Below are 25,000 nucleotides of genomic sequence, written 5' to 3' on the forward strand. Positions count from 1 at the left end.
CGTTTTTTTTTCGTCCTTGTTTTCGTATACATTCGCTGCTTTCTTCCAAGGAATCTAGTGCTCTTAGCTTAGTTTATCCTCGGGGCTGGCCAGATTGGAGCAATCTCGAGTATAACCAACCGAAATTGCAAAGATAATCTGGAACTCGACTGAGGAAAGAAAACTCCGAATGACCCGTCCTTGTTTTCTTTGTATCGTCTGTCTGGATGTTTTGTTGTCCCTTTCTTGTATCACCTAACCGTCCGGATGTTTTGCGTTCTTGTCCCATTTTTGTATTATATACATATACATATATATATATATACATATATATATATATATATATATATATATATATATATATATATATATATATATATATATATATATATATATATATATATATATATATATATATATATATATATATATATATATGGAAACAAATGAACATAGAAAACATATCCCGTATTTATGCCTTATATAAGGTACACGAGTTTCAGTAAGCAGATTTCCATTATTACATAATCTGGATAGCCTGTGACGCAACACAATAAATTCGTTTACTTCCTCGGTATTATTCCTATTATTACCATTTTACTATTTTATTAACATTTTTATTATCTTTTTTGTTAGTTCTTACTGTTAATACTACATTGTTTGGACTCCGTTTCTTCCTCCCCCCTTCGTGTTACCGTATGTATACATGTTGGTATATGCGAGTGCATGTGAGTGCGTGCGTCCACTGGAGCGTATATGGGCGTAGGCGTGGCCTTGATACTCTTTCATCTCCACCCTATCACTCTGCTTTCACAAATTCTTACCCTCTTGTTTCCTACATTCTATTTTACTGCAATAACCAGATGGTACTTAATGTGCATACCGATGCATATAACGGCTTGTACATTTCTTTATATTGTATTATCACTGAAAATAATAAGGAAGTATTTTGTTTCGTAATAGGGTCAATCGGCTTTAAAATGGCAATCGCCTTAATGAAACATGTATACATTACATAAAACATAAAATACCGGTTACTTTTTCTGTGTTCACTTGTTTCTATGTGGCGACTCGGATTCTGCATACAAGATTTTGTAGTTATGGTGGTTGTTATCTAACCGCGTAGTGCACGAATAGAATGTGGAACACTTCTATTATACCCATCCTATGTGAGGTGTGTGTGTTTGCGTACATTTTAACACACATACACAAAGAGTGCAGTGAACTAACCATGGAAATTTCAACGTTTCAGACAAGGTCCTTCTTCAGAAAAAGTTGACTAGCGCCACTGAGGGTAATATTCTCTGGGAACGCAAAAATGCCCTTTTCAGAGTTATTAACTTTGAATTTTCATTATCTCATACCTGATTAGCCTGTTATTACGTAACATGCTTCACGATTTTAGTATGCATACCTTATTAGCATTTCCTCCTAAGTTTTATATACTCTGGGAATGCATTAAAGCCCTTTTCGGGGCTACTTTATTTGAATTTTTAATATCGGGTAACTAATTTCATGTTATTACACAACTGACTCCACAATTTGGGTATTCATAATTTATTGGGAATTGTGTAAGACAATTTGGTATTCTCAACAAATGCACAAAATCCTTTTAAAGGTTATATACTATTGTTGTTATTGGATTAGCGAAACAATTATGAGAACGAAACCAAGGTATAAACCCCGCTTTCCCGGGAATTACCGGGTACGTCAGCTAGTATATATATATATATATATATATATATATATATATATATATATATATATACATACCTTTATAACAACTCTCTGGCTTTGGTCACAAAGCGTTGTACGTAAAGAACTGCTTATGATAAGCTTCCATTAGAAAGTAGGTCAACACACAACGAAACGCCGTGTCACTTTATATTTTACCGACCAAAATCTCTGCCGAGAAACGTTATGACGTGGGGAACATTTTTCTTATGACTTCTCATGTCGCGCCAATTATCGCTATTCAAATAACATCTGTATTCTTCTTATAAAGACAAAGTGACGTTGGGATATTTTGTGTTACTTTCAGCTATTTTAATTGGAAACACAATGATATTTCTTACTAAAAAGACAAAAAAAAAAAGGGAAAAAATGTTTATGTCTTGAAGTGCAATAGTCGTAGCTTAAAAATTTTGGTCGTTGAACAAACTGGCATTACTCTCATTTGAGCGTAACTGAGAAAGGAAAGGAAATAATATGATGTATGAATCAGAAGTTATATGTATTTTGTGATATACCGCTTTGGTGATGCCTTACTATTTCTTTCAGTTATTATGTCTTAGTTGAAAATCTATATATTCTTTAAGTAACTTTCAATAAAAACGACTTGCTGTTACAGTTAATTACGTTTCTTTTCTCGCACAATAATATTAATGTAGTTAACATATGCTTTGCATACCACATTTTAGAAGCACACAGAGAAGCAAGATCTTTTAAATATCCAGAGAGAAGACATACACACACACACACACACACACACACACACACACACACACACACACACTCACATGTACGCACATACACACGAACATGCACCATGCTGTAGCAATAGAATGAATGCCTTTGTCAAGGATGAACGACAGCGTTACAACAATTTTTGTTAAGATGCTAACTTTTCTCTTTTGTTTATTTTATTGATGATCCATCAACTATCATCTGTCTTTTACTCGTTTCAGTCATTGGACTGCGACCATGCTGGGGCACCGCTTTTAAGGGTTTGGGCCGAACAAACTGACCCCCGTTCTAATTTTTTTATTTCTTTATTTCTTTATTTTATTTTGCCTTAAATCTGGTACTTAACCTATCGGTCATATTTGCCGAACCGCTAAGTTACGGGGATGTAAACAGAACAAAAGCAGCTGTCAGCTCGTGGTGTGGGGAAAAAAACAACAAATGCTAAGACATACACACAACTACATGGTTAGATACACGTGCGTTTCTATTTCTCGATTTTTGCCTTCTCCATTCTATTCTCCCCATGTCTATATTTTCTTTCAGAAGAAGCGTAAATACCCGAAACGGAAAAGAAGGTCATTCTTTTTTCTCCTCCATTTCCAGAGCGTAAATTCAATGCTTTCTGTGTTAGTTTCTCAACCTCGTTTTTGTGTTGTATCATTTGCACCATGTGTGTGTGTATGTATATATATATATATATATATATATATATATATATATATATATATATATATATATATAGTTTCCCGTTTGCTCTGCTTTCATCTAACGTTTTCTCCTTGTGGTGCTCTTTCTGTTCAGCCCTTGATACATCCATGTAGCGCATCGCACACCCTATTTGTTTAGTTTACACACACACATAATAATAATAATAATAACAACAACAATAATAATAATAACCACAACAATAATAACATACAATAATAATAATAATAATAATTCCGCTTAATACCACAGATTTGCTTGTCAGTTGTTTGACCTTAACTAAGTTGAGCATGTCCCTTGGTGGCTGACGATATGTGCATCTTTGATGACGAGCAGAAGTAGAGGGGGAGCATCATAGCCATGTGTTGAGAGGAATTCTTAGGGGTTTGGATAATTCACCTTTAGAAGCATGGGTGTTTTGCTCAACATCCTTAAACAAACCTTATTCAGGGACCTTTTGAGCGGGATGGGCTACTCGATCTGAAGAAAATTCTAACTGGGCCCCACCTGCGTGGTCATGCGCTGTTTATCTTGATATGAGATCACCATGTCGCACACATATGGTTGTGATGCATGTGCCTGGTGTACACTTATCAGACGAGTAGTCCTGATGGGTATACTGGGCTTCGTATATTATACCCCAGTGTCACTTTGATGGCATGCACTGCTCTCTCACTCAATAATAATGATAATAATAATAATAATAATAATAATAATAATAATAATAATAATAATGATAATAATAATAAGGATTATTACGAAGCATTACTTTTAATTCCTTTTAATTCATATATATATTCTGTAAATAATAATATTTTATACGCTTAATGCTTATAAGCGATCACCGTGTATTGACTAAAGAAAATAGTCTAATATTGGGGCATATAAGCTCTCGACGGAAGAAAATAGGGTTTGCCATCTGCAAGGGACTATCTTTCTTAAGTCAATAAACAGTGATCGGTTATAAGTTTTAAGCTTATAAAATATTATTATTTACAGAATTGTCACTCGTCACCGCTTCTCAATTCATCGCAGGACATATATATATATATATATATATATATATATATATATATATATATATATATATATATATATATATATATATATATATAAATATATATATATATATATACACTCACACACACGTTAATTAGTTGCTTACAAATTATATGTTTATGAATCGTCGATTTGTAAACATCTAATTATTAAAGTGGATAGAAGTTATCAGAGAAGTTACTCTTATTCATCTTTTAAAATACATAAAACTTACCAGGGACTTCCTATTTCTAATTATACTACACACACACACACACACACACACACACACACACAAATATAGCCAAAAAACGAGAAAACAAAAGCAACGAACGTGCACAAGAAGTATATTGGCTTGACGCTCGGTGCTAGAGGCTTCCACACCGTTTCTATCTACCAAATGCATTCACAATACATTAGTTGGTCGGCCTGGGACTATAGTAGAAATCACTTGCCCAAGATGCCGTACAGTAGGACTGAACCTGAAATCACGTGGCTGCAAAGCGAGCTTCTTAACAACACGGCCAAACATGGCCATGCTTGTACCTATAACGAAATTCATTTACAAATACGATGTTTGAAAAATCAAAGCTAACATCAAAAACTTAAGAATAGCGATTAGGAATTCTTGTAATGTCGTTATGTGTCAGAACGTCTGAAAAATCAAAAACCGTGCAGTCATAATGATGTAGTCTTGCCCAAAACGACATTCCCGAGTGGCGACTAAGATTCGTACAGATCTACTTTGGCGGTTTACATTCAGATACCCGACAGTCATCACAGTTGTCGTTTTCTACTTAAAAGTTAAGCAAACATCTTTTCTTATAAGGTATGCAGTGCCAGATTTAGCTTTTCCTGTAAACAGAGGTATCTTAAAACAAGAGTGAAAGTCCAACAACATTACCCCCACCTCTCTCTCTCTCTCTCTCTCTCTCTCTCTCTCTCTCAGACGAAGGGTAAAGGAAGGAAAAATTAGGTTAGTAGAGAGTTGCAAATTAGATTACAATAATAAAACAAAGGGCTTGATAACAGCGAAAATGATTTTATTCACGTCTTCTGCTGGTCAGGAAAGCAATTTATCTGTGACTAGCAACATCGGCAACGAGACCGCAAAAAAAAAAACATATATAATTGAATGAGTTTTCTTTTCCATTTCTTTTTTTCCGACTTGAAAATTAATAACAGCAGATGCATGTTACAGACATTTCCGAAAGTACTAGAATTACAGATATGCTCAAAAAAGTGTGAATGGTATAGAGATAAACCTGGCATTTTTTCCTGAATTAGTTGATGTATTATACATCCATGTGTGTATATGTGTGTATACGTGCGTGTATGTGTGTGTATGTGCGTGTGCTGTGGTAGGTTGTGTTTTTTTTTTAGTCAGATGCAAAAAGTACTGAACTATATAAATATTACGAAGGGTGTACACATAGTTTAATTATGATCATACTAAAAAAAGACGATAGTCATTATTCCATGTTTCGTGTAAATGTGATACCAATTCCGGCACAACCCTACCACCACGATACCAAAAACAGGAAGCAGGAACAAACTTACTCAAAACTTTATCAACCAAATTCATTGTTGGATTACATGAAGCAAAGATTTTCTGAAAACAAAATGCAAACCAAAATGAGTATTTTCAACAATCTCAAATTCGACCTACCACCAAGCTCCCAAAATTTAACAGACTAATTGGAAGAGTCTTACGGAAGCCAAGAGGATTAAATTCCCATGTAATGTTGGAAGTTTCTGTAAGAGGGTGGACAAGAAACTTTTAGACAGGGTTGTCGTGGAACTTCGCTCAATTGCTGAGAAAACCGAACTGAAGCCTTCTCCAAAGTCAAGATGAATAACCTTTCTAGCTCTCTTTTGTCAGCCCAACATGAATTGGGGTAGAAGAGGTGCAACTTGGCATATAGCCACTATTTGCCTCTAGTGCGGACTGAAACCGGATGGCGGAGATGGGGAACTTCTCGTTCAAACTTGGAAGCGCAAGATCCGTATCGGCCAATGCGGACGATGTCACCTTAATGGTTTCATACACCACTGAAATCGAGGTGATTTATAAAGAAATACGAGGCTTTGATACGAGCAAAAAGAAAGCAGGACAAGTTAGTGGGCTTAGAGTTAAGAACCTGAAGAGATACATCTCATGACCACCTCATACCTCTTGTGTTTTAAGCATTTAATAAGCGAAAAATGTCCACGTAGGCTAACAGCTTGGTAACAGCTTGGCGTGTTACTATGGAAGCAGGCTTGTTACTACGTCTGTGGTTTTTGATTAGATAGAATTATCCAAAATTTACAAACTTTAAAAGCTATTAAATCTTTATTTACTGACTTATGGTGAAAATGAATTTCATGTTAATGATTACCATACAAAACAACTTAAATACACCAGATATGAAATCAACTGAAACAAAAATTGAAGAAATTGAGAAGTGGCAGCTAAACAAAAAAGATCCCCGAACTGTCCAAAATCCAATGAGTTTAATCATTAATTAGTATTCTATCTGAGAAAATATATCGTTTGTAAGAGCATCTGTACGCCCGAGATTTATTATTTTACTTATTAACACCGAGAGATTAAAAAGAAATAACGAAATTAATACGCAACAGCAGCCGATACACGTTTCAATACAATCACGCTTGCATACGACAATAACTCAGAAACAGCAGCCGACACATATCCAACATTCACTGCTGCATGCGACAATAATTTAGAGACTATAATTACTTCCTGCCAAGCATATATTAGCTTGAAAAGTTACCTGCTTCATTCTTTAGTTTAGGACAAATGTATACGGGTAATTATAGTAGTTTGAACATAATCGTGAAACGTGTAAAGTGAATATAATTCAATACTTTTCGTCTCATCTTTGAAAATAACTTGACTTACAGAATTCACGTCGACAATAATAGAACAGAACATTGCTGTGGAGACAAAGATGGCAGTCATACACTTGATTACTTTTATTTATATTCTTCTTTTTTTTTTTTTTTTTTTGTAAAAGAAATAATTTCAAAGACAGTTATTGTTATCAGATACAGAATGAAGCAGGAACACAGTCGGTGTGACTCATTCTAAAGCTGTCTACGAAAACGTTTGAATTAGTAAAAACGTTGCAGTTTTACTTTCATTTATTCAATAATCGACTGGATTCTAAGTGATTAATCGAAGGAAAAAAAAAAATAAATAAAAAGCTTTTCTTTCTGTAGACATACTTGCTAGACTTTAGATCGTTATATTTTCAAATCAGATACTTGGATTTTTTTATTTGTATTTTCTATAAGTTGTTTCAAAAAGCAACGTCTATCTAATTCTGCAATTGCAGTGCAACTTCGTTAGCAAAATTCACATCAAAATAAGAGACGTGAATCACAAAATAAAAGTGGTCTGTATGACTAATTTAAATTAGGGAGCCTGAAATAATTTTATCTTCTAGGACTTCATACTATATGCAAATGAAATATTCAGGGAAAGATTAACTTCAATACATCTCACACCATTAGAATCTATTATATATTTCAGAATGTATGTGAGCCTGTAGTGGTGGTGGTGGTGGTGGGGAGTCCATTTTTTTCTCCTCCAGCTCTTTCTTTTGTATGTACTGCTATCGCCTACCACTCTGCTACCACCACAGTACTGAATCACTGTGTTTTACACACCCTCACCCTGTTCCAGTTTGTCTCTCTCTCTCTCTCTCTCTCTCCCTCTCCCTTTGTCCCAGTTCTTTTATCTTCCTTTCGTTGTCTTTTATTGCTCCTTATCTCTACTACCAATACCTCTTTCTCACTTTCTCACTTGGTGTTTTTAATTTTCTCACCGCCCCACCTCCGCGCTCTCTCTCTTTTTCTCCGTTTTTCTAATCTTTTTAATTTCTCTTACTCCCATTTTCTGTCTCCCCCCACCCTCATATTATTGCCAGTTCCTACAGCTAGGGTTCTTCCACTTCAAGCTAAGAAAGATTAGGATTGGATTACTAAATGCCAAATATCTGAACGAACAGATGTCACTTGTATATCGTAGAGTGGTAAAACAGGGGCCTGCCACATGCACAATCAAACCGATTCTTTCATATCAGCAAACTTTCAAGAAAGCATTCTTTAATTTTATCGGCGCAGGCGTGACTGTGCGATATAAAAGCTCGCTTTGCAACCACATAGTTTCAGGTTCAATCTCACTACACGGCACCTTTTTTTTACTGTACCCTCAGGTTGATGAATGCCTTGTGAGTGGATTTGGCAGACGGAAACTGTGTTGAAACCCGTCGTATATATATATTTTTATTCTTTTACTTGCTTCAGTCATTTGACTTTGGCCATGCTGGAGCACCACCTTTAGTCGAGCAAATCGACCCCTGGACTTATTCTTTGTAAGCCACTAGGCTTATTCTATCAGTCTCTATTGCTGAACTGCTAAGTTACGGGGACATCCAATATGCTAGAAAGAGGTCATCAACGACCCAATCATAAAGAAAAATAATGGTCTCCAGAAAAATTTCACAAAACACTAGAACAGGACAAAATGAGAAATATACAGAGTAAAGAATTATCTTTGGACTGCAGTTTCGAACATTAACGTTATACTTAGGTAACAACATCCGTGTTCTCATCAGCATAGATGTTCTAGAATCAATATAATTTGCAGAACTATACACGAATTGTCTTCATGAAATAAGACTTGCATATAGTTCTACCGATTACATTGGGGCTATTTTTCAAAATTCCTCAGCTCCGGCGCGCAAAATTCTGGAAACAATTCTGCAGAGAATAATTCACTGCAGTATATGTTGCCGGCTGGAGAACATAACTATTAAAATTATTATTTATATAGATAGGGTGATAAATTGAATATTAATTCAATTTAAAACCAAATGGCCTAGCATATAAAAAAAAATCTGATAATTCAGAAAAAAATTGTATTACACGTGTATAAGGGATGACCACTAGGTGGACATCCAATATGCTAGAAACTGACCCAACCATGTTCGAAACTGCAGTACATAGATAATTCTTTATTCTGTATCAAATAGAATAAATACTAATCTGATAATAATAATAATAATAATAATAATAATAATAATAATAATAATAATAATAATAATAATAATAATAATAATAATAATAAAAGAAGAAGAAGAAAATGCAAGAACTAAGGTTGATTTGTTTGACTAAACCCTTTATGGCAGTGCCCCAGCATGGCCACAGTCCAATGACTGAAACAAGTAAAGGATTTAAAAAAAAACAGATTTGTGTGTGTGTGTGTGTGTCCCTCAAAAAATGCCGAACTTTCCCGGAAACGCTCGGGGATTGCCTAGTACGTATTTTCTTTTTCTTTTTCTCTCTCTACTTCTCTTTTTACCTCTCTCTCACTCTCTGTCTCTCTCTCTCTCTCTCACTCATTCTTTCTCTCCATCTCTTCTTCTTTCTTCCCCGCCCTCTCTCTCTCTCTTTCTCTTTCTATATTTCTCTCTTCTTTTCCCTGTTTCTTTCGTCAACGAAGAGCAAATAAATCCCAAATGTCAAACGTTTCGTTTATTGTGTATGTGTGTGTGTGTGTGTGTGTGTGTATGTGTGTGTGTATGTGTGTGTGTGTGTGTGTGTGTGTGCGTGCGTGTGCGTGCGAGCGTGTGTGCGCGCATGCGTATGTATGTGTATATGTGCGCACGCATGTGTTGTCTTTGTTGAAGTGAGTAATGTTTATGTTATAGTGTGTGTAACTGAAAACAGCAGACGTGTATTTGTACGCGTCAATAGCATATACATACACATATATATAATATATATATGTGTATATATATATATATATATATATATATATATATATATATATATATATATATATATATATATATGTGTGTGTGTGTGTGTGTATATATATATATATATATATATATATATATATATATATATATATATAAAACTGTTAAATTTTAATGCATTTAATGTAAGTGTATGTTTTCTTAAATGAGCGTATGTATATTTGAAAAAGCGGCTAAAGTTCCCAAAAGGAATATAAAAATCCTGTTTTCTTTGGCGAAAGCTTGGAGACCCAACGCGTAAGGTAAAGGTGAAAAAAAAAAAAAAAAAGGAGAGGGTTGCTGGGTGGTATGATTTGCTGAGAGTAAACGACGAGCGACAGGTGATCCCTCGTCGATCTAGATGTCTCTTGGGTACTTTGTGAATTTGTTGGTTAAACTTCGCTTAGTTTATACAATGTAAGCCGATCCGCATAATAGTAACCTTAAGCAGTATATGAGTCTTTTGGAGGTGCAGTAAGAGGACTGTTTGATGTAAGGAAGTAGTGATTATGAGGACCGGTACGGGTGATGGTGTTGATGTATGTTTGGCAGCGAAGACATGAGTTGGAGTGGGGAAGATTCGGCTTGATTTGTGAGGAGTGGTAGACTTATAAGTTACGTTGATTTTGCGAGTTCTTAAAAGAGCGGAAAAAGAAGACTGAATGGAAAGTGTGACGTAACTTGTTGCATTTGATAAACCGGAAGTGTGGTAGGATGAAACGTAAGAAAGGTAAGACAGAACGGATGATAAATAGACGGAGGTAGGGCGGTTGGTTGTGAACTGAATACGTGTGAGAGAGGACGATGGTGCAGACGACTTTATGAGTGCAGGTGAATGAAGCTTGGTCTAAGGTGGTGGGAATACTTGTCGTATAAGAAACTAGAACGGAACATAAACGGCACGGTTCATGTCGACCATTTTAACGACTAATCATCTCTACAGATTTTCTATAGAAATTATAGCCAGCACTAATTTGTAACGACGTTTCGTGTCCGAGACGGCAGATGTAAACATCAACAATGAGATCGAAGATGAAAAAATGGGTAATAGGCGTATAAAATATATTTCAGGAGTTTTTTTGTTAAACACATTCCCAAAAGTTGGTACGTAAATATTCCTTTCTACTCTAGGCACAAGGCCCGAAATTTTGGGTGAGGAGGGGCCGGTCGATTAGATCGACTCCAGTACGCAACTGGTACTTAATTTATCGATCTCGAAAGGATTAAAGGCAAAGTCGACCTCGGCGGAATTTGAATTCAGAATGTAAAGACGGAAGAAATACCGCTAAGCATTTCGCCCGGCGTGCAAACGTTTCTTATTTCTTTATTACCCACAAGGGGCTAAACATAGAGGGAACAAACAAGGACAGACAAACGGATTAAGTCGATTACATCAATCCAGTGCGTAACTGGTACTTAATTTATCGACCCCGAAAGGATGAAAGGCAAAGTCGACCTCAGTGGAATTTGAACTCAGAACGTAACGGCAGACGAAATACCGTTAAGCATTTCGTCCGGCGTGCTAACGTTTCTGCCAGCTCGCAGCCTGTTGGTACGTAAATATTAATGACGTGTAGAGACGCCGTATTTCGTTATGCAACCATGATATACGACAAAGTCTATTAAATGCTTTATAAGTCAATACTGTGTTCTACATCACATGATAAGGTTATCTTTACAGATTTCCTTTTGAAGTTATTGTCGGCACTGACTTTGTCATGTCTTATAAAAACGTTTGATATACATTGTAATACGTTATGGTTACATATCGAAATATTATGCCCCTACAAGTCATTCATTTAATGACGATGTTATCGCGGCATCGGAATCAGCGGAATGCGTAGAGAGTTCAATCCAGTCCGTGTAATGTTGAGAAGTTGAGTACATCCTCCGAAATTATGAGCAGTTCACCGAGAGGCTGCATAGATTAAATCTGCAAACAAGTCTGACATTGTAAACTAATGAATAGGGCCAGGCGTCCATTGCGATGGATGGCGAAGAAGGGCCGTGGAGCAGAGGTGCTTGACGCTGCTGGAGTGTCATGGAAATTAGCGCACAGTCTGGAGCAATACAGCAATCGCTCGACATCGGCACGGACTTGAAACCCGTTGCTGGAAGACATCAAAGTCATGAAAGAAGGTCTCCTGCAGAGGGAGAAGGGTTCAGGTTTGTGAAGTAGTGGGTCGGGATGGGGGTAACAACAGTGGGTCGTGTTATGGGAGGTAGGTTTGGATGTGGGGCGTGAAAATAGAAGGGGTCGGGGAATTTTAGGGAGACGGAGATGGGGAGTATGGAATAATTGGAGTGTGTTCGTATGTATGTGTACACGCACACGTTTTTCATACAAACGCAAAGCACACACACGACGCGTAAACACATGCAAACACACACGCACACACACACACACACACACACACACACACACACACACACACACACAACCACACGTGCGCATGATGCGTACACATACACATGCTTCATACACACTGCGTACACACATATATATGTACACAATCCGTAGACACTCATGCTTTATACAAACACACACACACACACACACGCAACACATACATGCATTCGATGCGTACACACATACATGCTTCATAGACACAGACACACATGTACGCGATGCGTTCACGCAACACACACAAACACACACACAAACACACACACACAGATACTTGTCTCTCCATTCATTTACTCAAGCATCCGCATAAGATGCACCGTGCACCAACAAGCATTACGAAAGTGAGAAAGTGCAAGATTATAGAAATTAAGCTTACGCAGATGTACGAAGATTATTAAAAATATAATATATATATATATATATATATAAAAGATATCAAAAAATTTTAAATATATAATATAATATAATATAATATAATATTTATATATATATATATATTTATATATATAAGACATTAATTACTTCTACTTTTTTTTTTTTTTGATTCACGTTGCTCTAATTAAATATTCGAAATGACCTGAGATACTCGTCCTGCCTTGGTTTTGCTTTCCTTTTCCTTAAATATATACTTACTGACTCGGAAGCCTACTACGGGTCCCTATCTCCAGCACCAGCTGTGAGCTTGGAACCTAACAGATGACCAATTATAGCACTTGCGCAGTATATCAATGAACTAAACCCCTCATATTCGTTACACACACGCGGCGGCGAACTGGCAGAAACGTTAGCACGCCGGGCGAAATGCTTAGCGGTATTTCGTCTGCCGCTCCGTTCTGAGTTCAAATTCCGCCGAGGTCGACTTTGCCTTTCATCCTTTCGGGGTCGATCAAATAAGTACCAGTTACGCACTGGTGTCGGTATAATCGACTTAATCCGTTTGTCTGTCCTTGTTTGTCCCCTCTGTGTGTAGCCCCTTATGGGTAGTAAACAAATAACACACACATATATATATTGCCTCCACAGTTACTTTGGGGCCGCTTAGGGACATACGTTCTTTATTTGCATCATCTTCAGCCACGGCATTAGTTTAGGATAAATTCGTTGCTGGTTTCTTTATTCGCGCTTGGCTCGGACAAACCACATCTCTAAGATTGTCTAGAAGGCTGAGAGGGTGCTAGCATCACTCAGTAAGACCTTTGTCAGCCGCTCTCCAGCTATATATTTCAAAATTGTATACGACAATGGTACGTCCACTCTTGGAATTTGCATCACCAATCCGGAACCCCTATCTTGCTCAGCATATAAATCTCCTGGTTCAGAAGCGTGCGACCAAACGAATACTCACAGTCAGACATCTACCGTTCACTGAACGTCTTGCTTCCCTGGGCATGGATACATTGAAGCTCAGACGTCTGGCAACTGACTTGGTAGGCACCCACAAGATTATCCACCATCTTTCCAACAACAACCTTGGGCGCCTTTTTGAATTCCATATGACAAACACTCGCAGACATACTTACAAAATAAAAAAAAACAAAACAATACAGCACCCATTTTTACACGCTCAGAATTGCTGAAGCATGGAATAAACTACCCGTATCAGTTGTTAGCTGTCGAGACACTACGTCCTTCAAAACTTCCATGCTTCCTGGAATCCGCCAACAGTACACCTGATGGCCTTTTTTTTCTTGTAGTGCACCTGAGCACTGTATACAATACTTTCCTTCGCTATTCTCGCTGCTTCGAATTGTCCAATAGATTTATGTATGTATGTATGGCTTCTCAAAGACATAAGAACGAACGTTTTCGTTCTTTTTTTTTTTCTAATTGTACCATTGATCTATCGAAGCCACTGATCTATCGAAGCTATATCTCTCTAGTTATCCTGTAATCATATTATTGGGTGGAATGCCTTCGATTGATTTCCATCCACTAAGAACAAACATATTGAATAATTTTTTTGAATAATTGGTTTTTCAAAATTTCACCTTCGTTGGCGTTCATCAGATTATAAAGGAATGTTTTTCTTTTTGTGTTGTTGCACGAGAGGAAAAAAAAAAAACAAAACGAAAAGCTATTTCGGATGAAAGTTGAATTGTTAAGATAATTAATTTGCTTAATTATTAACCAAACGAGATAAGATAATGAAGAGAGATAAATAAAAGGAAATGAAATATAAAGGAAATGAAATATAAAGGAAATGAAATATAAAGGAAATGAAATATAAAGGAAATGGGATGCATGAATTTTGTTTGTTTTAGGTTTGTATCTAAAAAATATTAAAATATTTCGTATCATTTTGCAAATAAACTTACGAAGATCGGTGCAAACTTTGTGGGTGTTCTTCCGTTAAGATTAAATATTACTAAGTTACTTTTTTTTTTTTGTAGTGTAAAGGACAAAATTTCTCTGTGTTTGTCCCCCAACATCGCTTGACAACTGATGGTGGTGTGTTTAGGTCCCTGTAATTTAGCGGTTCGGCCTAAGAGACCGATAGAATAAGTACTAGGCTTACAAAGAATAAGTCCTGGGGTCGATTTGCTCGACTAAAGGCGGTGCTCCAGCATGGCCGCAGTCAAATGACTGAAACAAGTAAAAGAGTAAAAAGAGAGAGAGAGTATATTCTCTTTCTCAACTCTTTTGTATATTTCAAAACTGAAATTCGTCCATTTAATTTCGATCGTCCTTTTTTTCTGTTCGTAGATTGGTCTTCACAGTAATCCTTCGACTACCGCGAGTGTTACGTTCCAAAAATTCCCGCGGTAGGTGAAAATACGTGAAGTAGAAACAGTACCATACCGTATATTTATTATTATTATTATTTTTATTATTATTATTATTATTATTATTATTCAGTAGTTTTATTTTTATAACGTGCTTTCACTTCACTACCGAGCGCAGCTCTGTGTGCCTTGGGTATGTGCTGTGGTTTGCTGTGATGCTCTTATGGTTACTGTATTGAAAGTGTTTTGTGTAGGATGTGTGCAGTGCCCTGTAGTGCAATTTTCTGTATGTTATTATATATTTGTAAGTCCTGGTGTTTTTGTTATGTATTTGTCTGAATATTTTTTCATTATACCTAAGGCACCTACTATGATAGGAATTGTTTCTGTTTTTAGATTCCACATTCGAGTTACCTCTATTTCCAGGTCTTTGTATTTTGAAAGTTTTTCCATTTCTTTTAGAGAAATGTTGTCGTCTGCTGGTATTGATACATCAATTACAAAGCATTTTTTTTCTTCATGATCTTTGAGAACTATATCTGGTCTATTTGCCTTAATTTCTCTATCTGTGTGTATTGGCATATCCCAGAGTATGGTTGCTTTCTCGTTTTCTGTGACCTTTTCTGGCGTGTGTTTATACCATCTTTTTTCTGTTGTTATTCCATAGTGTTGGCATAGCTTCCAGTGTATATAGGTCCCTGCTAAACAACACCACGGAGAAATCGACGTAAGCTTAAATGATAAACCGCGATAGGTGAACCGCGATAGGTGAACCGCGATAGGTGAACCGCGATAGGTGAACCGCCATATGGCGATGGATTACTGTATATCTCCTAGATACATTCAACTCTATATCTATCTAATTTTACTATCTATTATGCACTTTGTAATCGACTTCACCCCCACTGCGTGCTTATAGCTATCCATATTAGCTACACGTTGTTCTGCTTTAACTAACACTATCTTAACTTAACAACCATCTGGTTTTCCCTTGTCGCTCTCCTTGTCTTTTTCCGTCCTTCCCTGGCCATTCTCTCTCTATTCTTCTTAGTTTCTGTGCGTTTCTCTTCCTTCTACTTTCTCACATGACTGCTATCCCTCCCACCCCTATAGTAAGCTCTTTTAATCATTTATTTATTTATCATTATATATTTATTTGTTCACTTTGATTTTTTTTTTGCGTTTATTTTGTACTTATTGTTTGTGCTACTCATTCACCCTTTTTATAAATTTATATATATATTTTTTTTTTTAATCTTCATCGCTTTACAACATTTATCAGTAACTCTTAAATTCATGAAAGGGCCTTTTCCACTCTGTAATTTTTATGCCTGTTTCTGAAACGTGTGTGTGTGTGTGTGTGAATGTATACAAACATGCACACATACATACATACATACATACATACATACATACATACATGCATGCATACACACACACACACACACACTCACACACACACACACACACACACACACACACACACACATATATATATACAAATAATACACCTATATAGAGAGAAACGTATGTATATACATAACGTACACATACGTACACATATGTGTATATATGTGTATATATATATATATATATATACATATATGTAATACAAATAATAAATGAGTATATGCATATATACGTACATGTATGATACATACCTACATCTACCTGTATATATAGATGCATATCTGGGTACAGGACATTGCAAACAAAACGTAGACAAAAAAAATAATAAACGGAGTTCAGAAAACCCACAGGCCACATAGAGAACATTTCCTTCATCAGCTGCCACCATTCTAACACTGGCGTTTCGAAGATATATATGTATATATATATATATATATATATATATATATATATATATATATATATATATATATATATATATATATATATATATACATGTATATACGTATGTTTATATATAGAGATGTATATGTACATGTATCATGTATGTGTATGAGTATATATATATATATGTGTGTGTACATATATGAATATATATATATATATGTATACATGTATAAATGTACACACACACACATACAAACATGTATACACAGACACACACATACAAACAAACATCTCCTTCCCGATCCCCCCCCCCTGCTCGAGATTGATAAAATAGTTCCACTCAGGCACCCGGGGTCCATGTCATCGACTCGCCCCTCTACCGAAATTTTCTTTCCTTGTTCCAAAATTAGAAAGAATTATTCCTGCTGTCTTAACCTCCTTCCAGCAACCACCATATTAACCCAATAACAAATAGATTGGCAACTTTACTGGCAACTTTATTTGTTATCAACAGCAGTGGTTCTCTCCCGGGGTTCATCGGACCCTTGAGGGTACATATAAGATTTTGCGGTTAAAATTTATGTACAATAAACTGGAGAAGAATTCTGGTTTAAGTACCCCCATATAACACCTCGTAACTATTTAATTTTTTTTATTTTGGGGAATTTTCAGAAACATTTTGCGACTTATATCTTAAGCCTAGTACTTATTTCATCGGTCTCTTTTGCCGAACTGCTAGTTTACGGGGATGTAAACACACCAGCACCGGTTGTCAAGCGGTGATGGGGGGACGAACAGACACAAAAACACACACGCATGAATATATACCTGGGTGTACGACGGGCTTTTAATTTCCGTTGGCCCGACTCTATAGTAGAAGATTGTCCAAGATGCCGCGCAGGGGGACTGAATCCGGAACCATGTGGTTGGGAAGTAAGTTTCTTACTACACAGCTACGCCTGCGCCTATAAATTACTTTAAAAAAATTGTGTGTGATTTGAGGGCGATTTGGCTATTGTTTTTAGCATATCTCACGACCACCTGATATCTTCTTCGTTTCTTTATCACTCTGACATGCATTGACGTTTCTTAATATTTCTCTCCCCATAAACACATTTAATAGAATGATGATGGTCCATTGCTGAGATTTAAGCAAAAAAATTCAGAATGCCCGCATTTTAAACTCTGATTAAAAACATAAAACATTCATGGAGATGGAGGAGTTAAGAATTATTTTTTTAATTTGTCCTAATCGCATGAATTCCCGTGTGTAGAACACACATTCGCCAAAAATTTCTGAAAATTCCAAAAACTAAAAATGTTATGAGAGGTTATATATGGGGGTGATGAAACCAGAATTTCCGCCAAAATTGGTTATATTTCTAGAGTACACAAAACATTTTAACAATTCTTTTGAAATGTAATTTCTAATAATATTTTATAAAAATTTAAAGGCTTTTTTAAATCGAATTACTATGAAGATCAACTCGAGTAGAATAGGAATCAACGGGGTCCACTGATAATTTTTTAAAATGGCTGAGAACCACTGATCAACAAGTTATAACCTTAGAATTTGAACTATGCTTTGTTATTAGATATTGCATTTGGTATGATACACAGTTGTCTATTTTAATTAGTTTGTTGTTTCAATTTTTTTCCTATATCATATTTTATATCTTTATGTGTTTTCTTATAGAATATTCTTTAAAACTGAATATTTTCTCTTATTTTTATAGGTTTGCTGTTAAAGTATCGAAGCGAATATGTTAAATTGGTGGTCGTTGGTGTTTATGGTGTTATTAGCTGTATCGAACTGTCAAGATCTCACGTATACAGTAATGGAAGGTGAAAAACCAGGAACTTACCTTGGAAATATAGCTTTTGATACGAGTCTCATGAAAAATGTTCAGACAGAGGAAATGAATCTGAGATTTATTCTACTAAAACCAGCACATTCCACTGAACATCAACAATTGTTTAAGGTTAATGAAAAGACTGGTAAATTCTACACAGCACAAGTGATTGATGCGGAAGCAGTTTGTACACAAGGGTCAGAATGTTTCCAAATGGTTGATGTCATTGTTCAGGATGGGGAAGCTCTCTTGAAAATATTGAAAATTAAAATTATCATCGAAGATATCAACGATAACAAACCGATATTTCCTCGTAGAAATATAAATTTATATTTTTCTGAGGGTGGGAGCGGAATGAGAAAATCAATTCCAAATGCTGTCGACCAAGATATTAGTGAAAAAAATTCAAAGATAAGTTATCATCTTCAATCAAAGAATAATGAAACATTTTCATTGATTGTCACAGAGCGAATTGATGGAACATCAAAATTAAGCATCAACGTCAACAAAAAACTTGACCGTGAAGTACGAAGTAGTTACGTTTTAGAAATCATTGCACAAGATGGCGGCCAACCGCCTTTACAGACACAATTGAATGTCAATATTTCAGTGACAGATGTAAATGATAATGCACCTGTATTCATGCAAGATGTCTATAATGTGACAATCAAAAATGAGTTAAATGAACAGGCACCCATAATCACGGTGTCTGCAACTGATGCAGATAAAGACGAAAATGGCAAAGTGTCTTATCGATTTAGTTCAAGAACATCAGAAATAACGCTTTCTCATTTTCAATTGAATGAAACTACTGGAGAAATATTTTTCCGTCGGATATTTTCTTCAAGTGAAAAATATATGCATTTGTTTATCGAAGCTTATGATGGGGCCAACCCGCCTTTAAGTGTTATAGGAATGGTACAAGTTAATATACAATACACAACGAACAATCCACCAGAAATAAGGATTAATTTTGTATCTTCTGTAACACCAAACACTGCAATAGTCAGCGAGGCTATAAGTGAAGGCAGTTTTATTGCTTACGTTCAAGTTTTTGACCATGATGTGGGAAATAACGGACAAGTCAGTTGTAATTTAAGACACGATCATTTCCAACTTCAGAGCCTCGGGAAAACAGGATATAAAGTTATCGTAAAGAAAAAAATTGATAGGGAAAAAAAAGATAACTTTAACGTCACTGTCACATGTCAAGATAAAGGAACCCCAGCCTTGTTCACGGATTATTCCTTCTTAATTGAAGTATCAGATATCAACGATAATGCACCATTATTTGAAAAGTCCTCATACGCCGCTTCTTTCTTTGAAAATAACGTTATAGGTTTATCAATTGTGAAGGTGTCGGCATATGATAAGGACAAAAGGGAAAATGCTCAAATTACTTACTTCCTTCAATCTGATTTACCATTTAGCATTGGTAAACTGTCGGGTATTATAAGAGCAAAAACTTCTTTCGATCGAGAAGTGAGCTCTTTTCTAACTTTCCCTGTATTTGCTAAAGATCAGGGAAATCCATCATTAACTGGCAGCACTACACTTACGGTATCTATCCTTGATGTTAATGATATGTCGCCTAAATTCACACAGCCAACATTCGAATTTTCAACTTACGAAAACCAACAACCAAATTTTCCTGTTGGGCTTATAAATGCTACCGATGCCGATCAAGGTTTAAATAGTCAGCTTACTTATTCATTGATCAGGAACAAAGGCAGCTTTATTCCTTTTCAAATTTCTAACGATGGATTTCTGTCAGTTGTTCAAGTTCTAGATCGCGAACTCCAGCCAGAATATCGCTTCAAAGTTTTAGTCAACGACAAAGGTTCACCAAGTTTAAACAATAGCGTTAATGTCCGCGTAAAAGTCATTGACGAAAACGATAACTCACCGGAGTTCGTATTCCCGAGTGGAAATAATTTTAGCATGACTGTCTATTATCAACGTTATACCAATAAAGAAATCAGCATTGTGCAGGCGCATGACAATGATGTTGGCAAAAATGCCGTTCTTCGATACAACATCATTGGAGGAAATGAGAAAAAGTTATTTGACATTGATAAAATCAAAGGATCCATATATTTTGCACGTGCTGCAACAGTACAAGACTCCGGTTTGTACAAATTACAACTTGTAGTATTCGATTCTGGTGAGCCTATGAATTCAGCCGAGTCTAATCTTTCATTGAGCATTATTGTAAACAATGATACTGCATCAATCAACAAAGGTTTTGAACATCACACGGGCATCATGCTACAGCACAATCTCCTAATTGTTATTGTGTTAACGGTTATTACGGTATCAGTGGCTGTTATCGTCATAACCACTATTTGTGTCATTCGACGAAATGACATTCGAAATGCGACGACGAATACACAAGTTTCGAATAACAGCGACCATTCCCAGACTTTATCAAAACAGTTTACTTTCAATTCGGATCCCTCTTTGAGGGTACCAAAGGGCAATGGTCGACGAAATCGGTGTGGATATAACTATTCTACGGTGCCAGAGGATCTTGGTCTTGGATGTAACACTTCAGCTATTTCAGAAAACTCTAATCACTCAACGGGAGTCAATAAAGCACAGGTAAGACTTCAAAACACGCACGCACGCACACACACACACACACACACACACACACACACACACACACACACGAAGCTAACACTGCCGCCACAGACATGCCACAGCATACACACACCATCTCCACCACCATCACACACACACACACACACACGAGGCCACCACCGCCACCACAGACATACCACAACATACACCATCTCCACCACCATCACACTCACACACGCACGCACGCACACACACACACACACACACACACACACACACACACACACACACTAAACTACCACTGCCACCACAGACATACCACAACATACGCACACCATCTCCACCATCACACACACACACACCATCTCCACTATCACACACACACACACACACACGAGGCCACCACCGCCACCACAGACATACCACAACATACACCATCACGCGCGCGCACACACACACACACACATACACACACTAAACCACCACTGCATACACACACCATCACCACCACCATCACGCACGCACACATACACGCAAATAAATAAGCAAATATATCCATACACACATATATTTGTTTAACTTGGAATCACAAGATCCCGAATTCAAAGGGGACACTTTGCCTGGTGTGCAATTAGAAATTCATTCTCTAACACAATAATAACTCTCGGAATGTTCATATACCCCCATTACCTATTTTCTCTCTCTTCGATTGCATTGTCTACATAAACGTATTCGTATACGAACCGCTGTAACTTTCAGCGCTGGCTCTAAATTCTATAGAAAATTCATAGAGATAAACTTTAAACTGAGAATATCGCACTGCTAACACAAGATAAGACACAATATTGACTTGTAAACTTGTAAATATATTTGGTAGTATATTATGGTTGCAAAACGAAATACTGTGTCCTTGCTAGTAATTAAAAAAGTTAGTATGGTTATCAAGAAATTTTTATTACTTTAGCTCCATGGAATCGTTTCATTGCTTTACAGTAATTGTATTAACACTTCGTCCGGGAAATTTGCATCGGTTTAAAAAAAAAAAAAAAAGACTTAAGTTTGTAGATAACAACCAAAATTAACATTGAATGAAAATGGGAATAGACAAATAATAATAATAATAATGATGATGATACAAAACGGTAAAGGAGAAAGGGCAGAGAGATGAATTCGCGAGAGGAAAATGAGTTTGAATGATGTCAATGGTCATTAGTGTTGGTCTATAACAGCGATCCGCATCCTTTTTTTGCTTAGATTCGGCGGCACACCTAAACTAAAAGTATAGCATTCCAACGGTCCCGCCAAGGCAAAGTCGATCTCGGCGGAATTTGAACGCAGAATGTAAAGACGGACGAAATACCAATGAGCATTTTTCCCAACGTGCTAACGATTCCGCCAGCTTGCGATCTTAGTAAAACTAATATTAATAATGCTTAAGTAAATATTATTGCGGAGTCAGGCTAGATAGAAGAGACCGTCTGGGTTAAACACTAGCTTGTAGTAGTGAATGTCAGGGACAAAAATTGGCGTATAGGAGGCCCAACTTCGCATGTAGGACCAAGGATGATTTTTTTTTTAGACAACTTCAGGGGAAAAAAATGCATCTTATATACCATCAGACATGATATCATGTGAAAATAGAAATATTTTGCAACCTATTGAGTTGCTTCTAATCCATATGACCAGGGTTCATATGACCCTTGGGGGAGGGGCATATAAGACTTTGTTAAAATTTATGTGCAATAAATTGGTTATATGAGGGGTTGCTGAAAAGTTCCTGGCTAAAAGAAAATACAGGAGGATCAGTTAATTATGATTTTATTCAACATATTCCCTTCTCAGATTCACACATTTATTGCAGCAGTCCTTCAGTTTTTCTAAGCCCTGTAAAAGAATTGGGAAGGTTGGGCCTCCAACCAGGCCTTTCACGACACCCTTAAAGTCAGGAACTTTTCGGAACTATAATACACGAAATGTTTCAACATTGTTTTAAACCAATTCCTAATAATATTTAATCATAAAAATACAATAGGGGTTTTCTTAAATACCAAATGGCTATGGAGGTCTAGGGGAGTAAAATAGGGATCGAAGGGATCCATAGTCAAGAACCACTTCTTTAGATGTATTTATTTCAAGAAACAGCCAAGCTTCTTTCTCCGTTTTACATACTTTAATATATTTCCGGACACTGAAATATGTTATTGCAAAGAGTGCTATTTTAAACCTACACGAGTAAACGTGTGAGAAACGAAACAGAAAATTTGACAGAAATATCTATAAACCTAGTTTTTAAACAGCAAATGGCTATTGGAGTTTACCTGAATAAAATAGGAATCAATGAGATCCTCAGGTAAAAAATGGTTAAGACCCACTAGTCTGTAATGTTAGATTAGTGACCCTGTAAGGTGGTAAAAGTAATTAAATTTATGTGAGGTATTCTAGTGTGATTTGTGATTCTTTTTTCTTCTTTAGCTGTTCTCAATGTCAGACAGGTTGTGTGTTTTCGAAATAGCTATTCTAAGATTTGTCTGAGTTTCCAAATATCTTATTTACTCACCTCACTGAGTTTACAGATACACATCCAATAAATAGTCTGTGTGATAAGAAGTTTGGCTTCCCAACCATATGGTTTCGGGTTCAGTCCTACTCCGTGGCACCTTGGGCAAAGCGTGTTCTGCTTATAGTCTCGGGCAGACCAAAGCTTTGTGAGTAGATTTGGTGGACGGAAACTAAAAGAAGCCCGTCATGTGTGTGTGTGTGTGTGCGCGCGCGCGTCTCCCACTACCGCTTGACAATCGGTGTTGGTGTGTTTACGTTTCTGTAACCTAGCGGTTTGACAAAAAGAAACCGATAGAATAAACCCAGGATTTAAAAAATAAATAAATACCGGGGTCGATTCGTTCGACTAAAATTCTTCAAGGCGGTGCTCCAGCATGGCCGCAGTAAATGACAAAAGATAAAGTGGTACAGGACATTATGAATCACTGCGTATAATGAATATTCGTTGATTGACACTGTCAGATTAGGCCTGTGAATAGGATAGAAACATAAGAGAGAGAGACTACCACACGGAGTAAAGCAACCGATTCATACAAATACTGAAACAGCTGTTAAGTTGAATCGACTCACCTATAAATAACTGTCGGCCCAGAAGGTTCCAGAATACGTTTGGTGGCAAAATTTCGGCACAAAACCAGCAAAGGATGAAAGCTAAAGTCGATCTTAGCAGAATTTTAACTCAGAATGTAATGGCGGACGAAATGCCGTTAAGTATTTTGCCCAGTGTGCTAACGATTTGTCAGCTCGCCGCCATACTAGTACTGATTATTATTATTATAGAATGCAAATGTCTTGCAATATTTTATCACAGTCTTAATCTCTCTCTCTCTCTCTCTCTCTCTCTCTCTCTCTCTCTCTCTCTCTCTCTCTCTCTCTCTCTCTCTCTTCAACAAACTCACAGGTAGCCCGTCCTCTACCTCATCGTTTAATATGCTAAAGATAGCAAGGATCACGAGTGCTTCAAAAGTGATTGCTTGTTCAACATAATTGTAATCTACGTCATCAAAAAGTTTGAAGAAACAAAATCGAGATGCGTGAAATATCCGCCTCCACACATTTTTATCGCATTAAACTCATCTG

The 25,000-nt window shown here is 36.6% G+C and overlaps 1 protein-coding gene across 3 annotated transcripts in view; it reads left to right on the forward strand.

Moving 5' to 3' along the window:
• Window positions 1-25,000, forward strand: part of LOC106879532 (protocadherin-11 X-linked) — a 110,815-nt gene that overhangs the window by 63,519 nt on the left and 22,296 nt on the right. For all 3 annotated transcript variants that reach the window (XR_016237660.1, XM_089338400.1, XM_089338399.1), the window contains exon 2: window positions 18,662-21,379. Coding sequence is in view for 2 of the 3 variants with exons in the window: in XM_089338400.1 (XP_089194526.1) it covers window positions 18,689-21,379 (2,691 nt within the window). In the remaining variant the exon portion in view is untranslated. The remainder of the gene's footprint in view (window positions 1-18,661; window positions 21,380-25,000) is intronic.

Source organism: Octopus bimaculoides, chromosome 20 (genome assembly GCF_046866305.1).
Source record: "Octopus bimaculoides isolate indiv1 chromosome 20, ASM4686630v1, whole genome shotgun sequence".
NCBI lineage: Eukaryota > Metazoa > Mollusca > Cephalopoda > Octopoda > Octopodidae > Octopus > Octopus bimaculoides.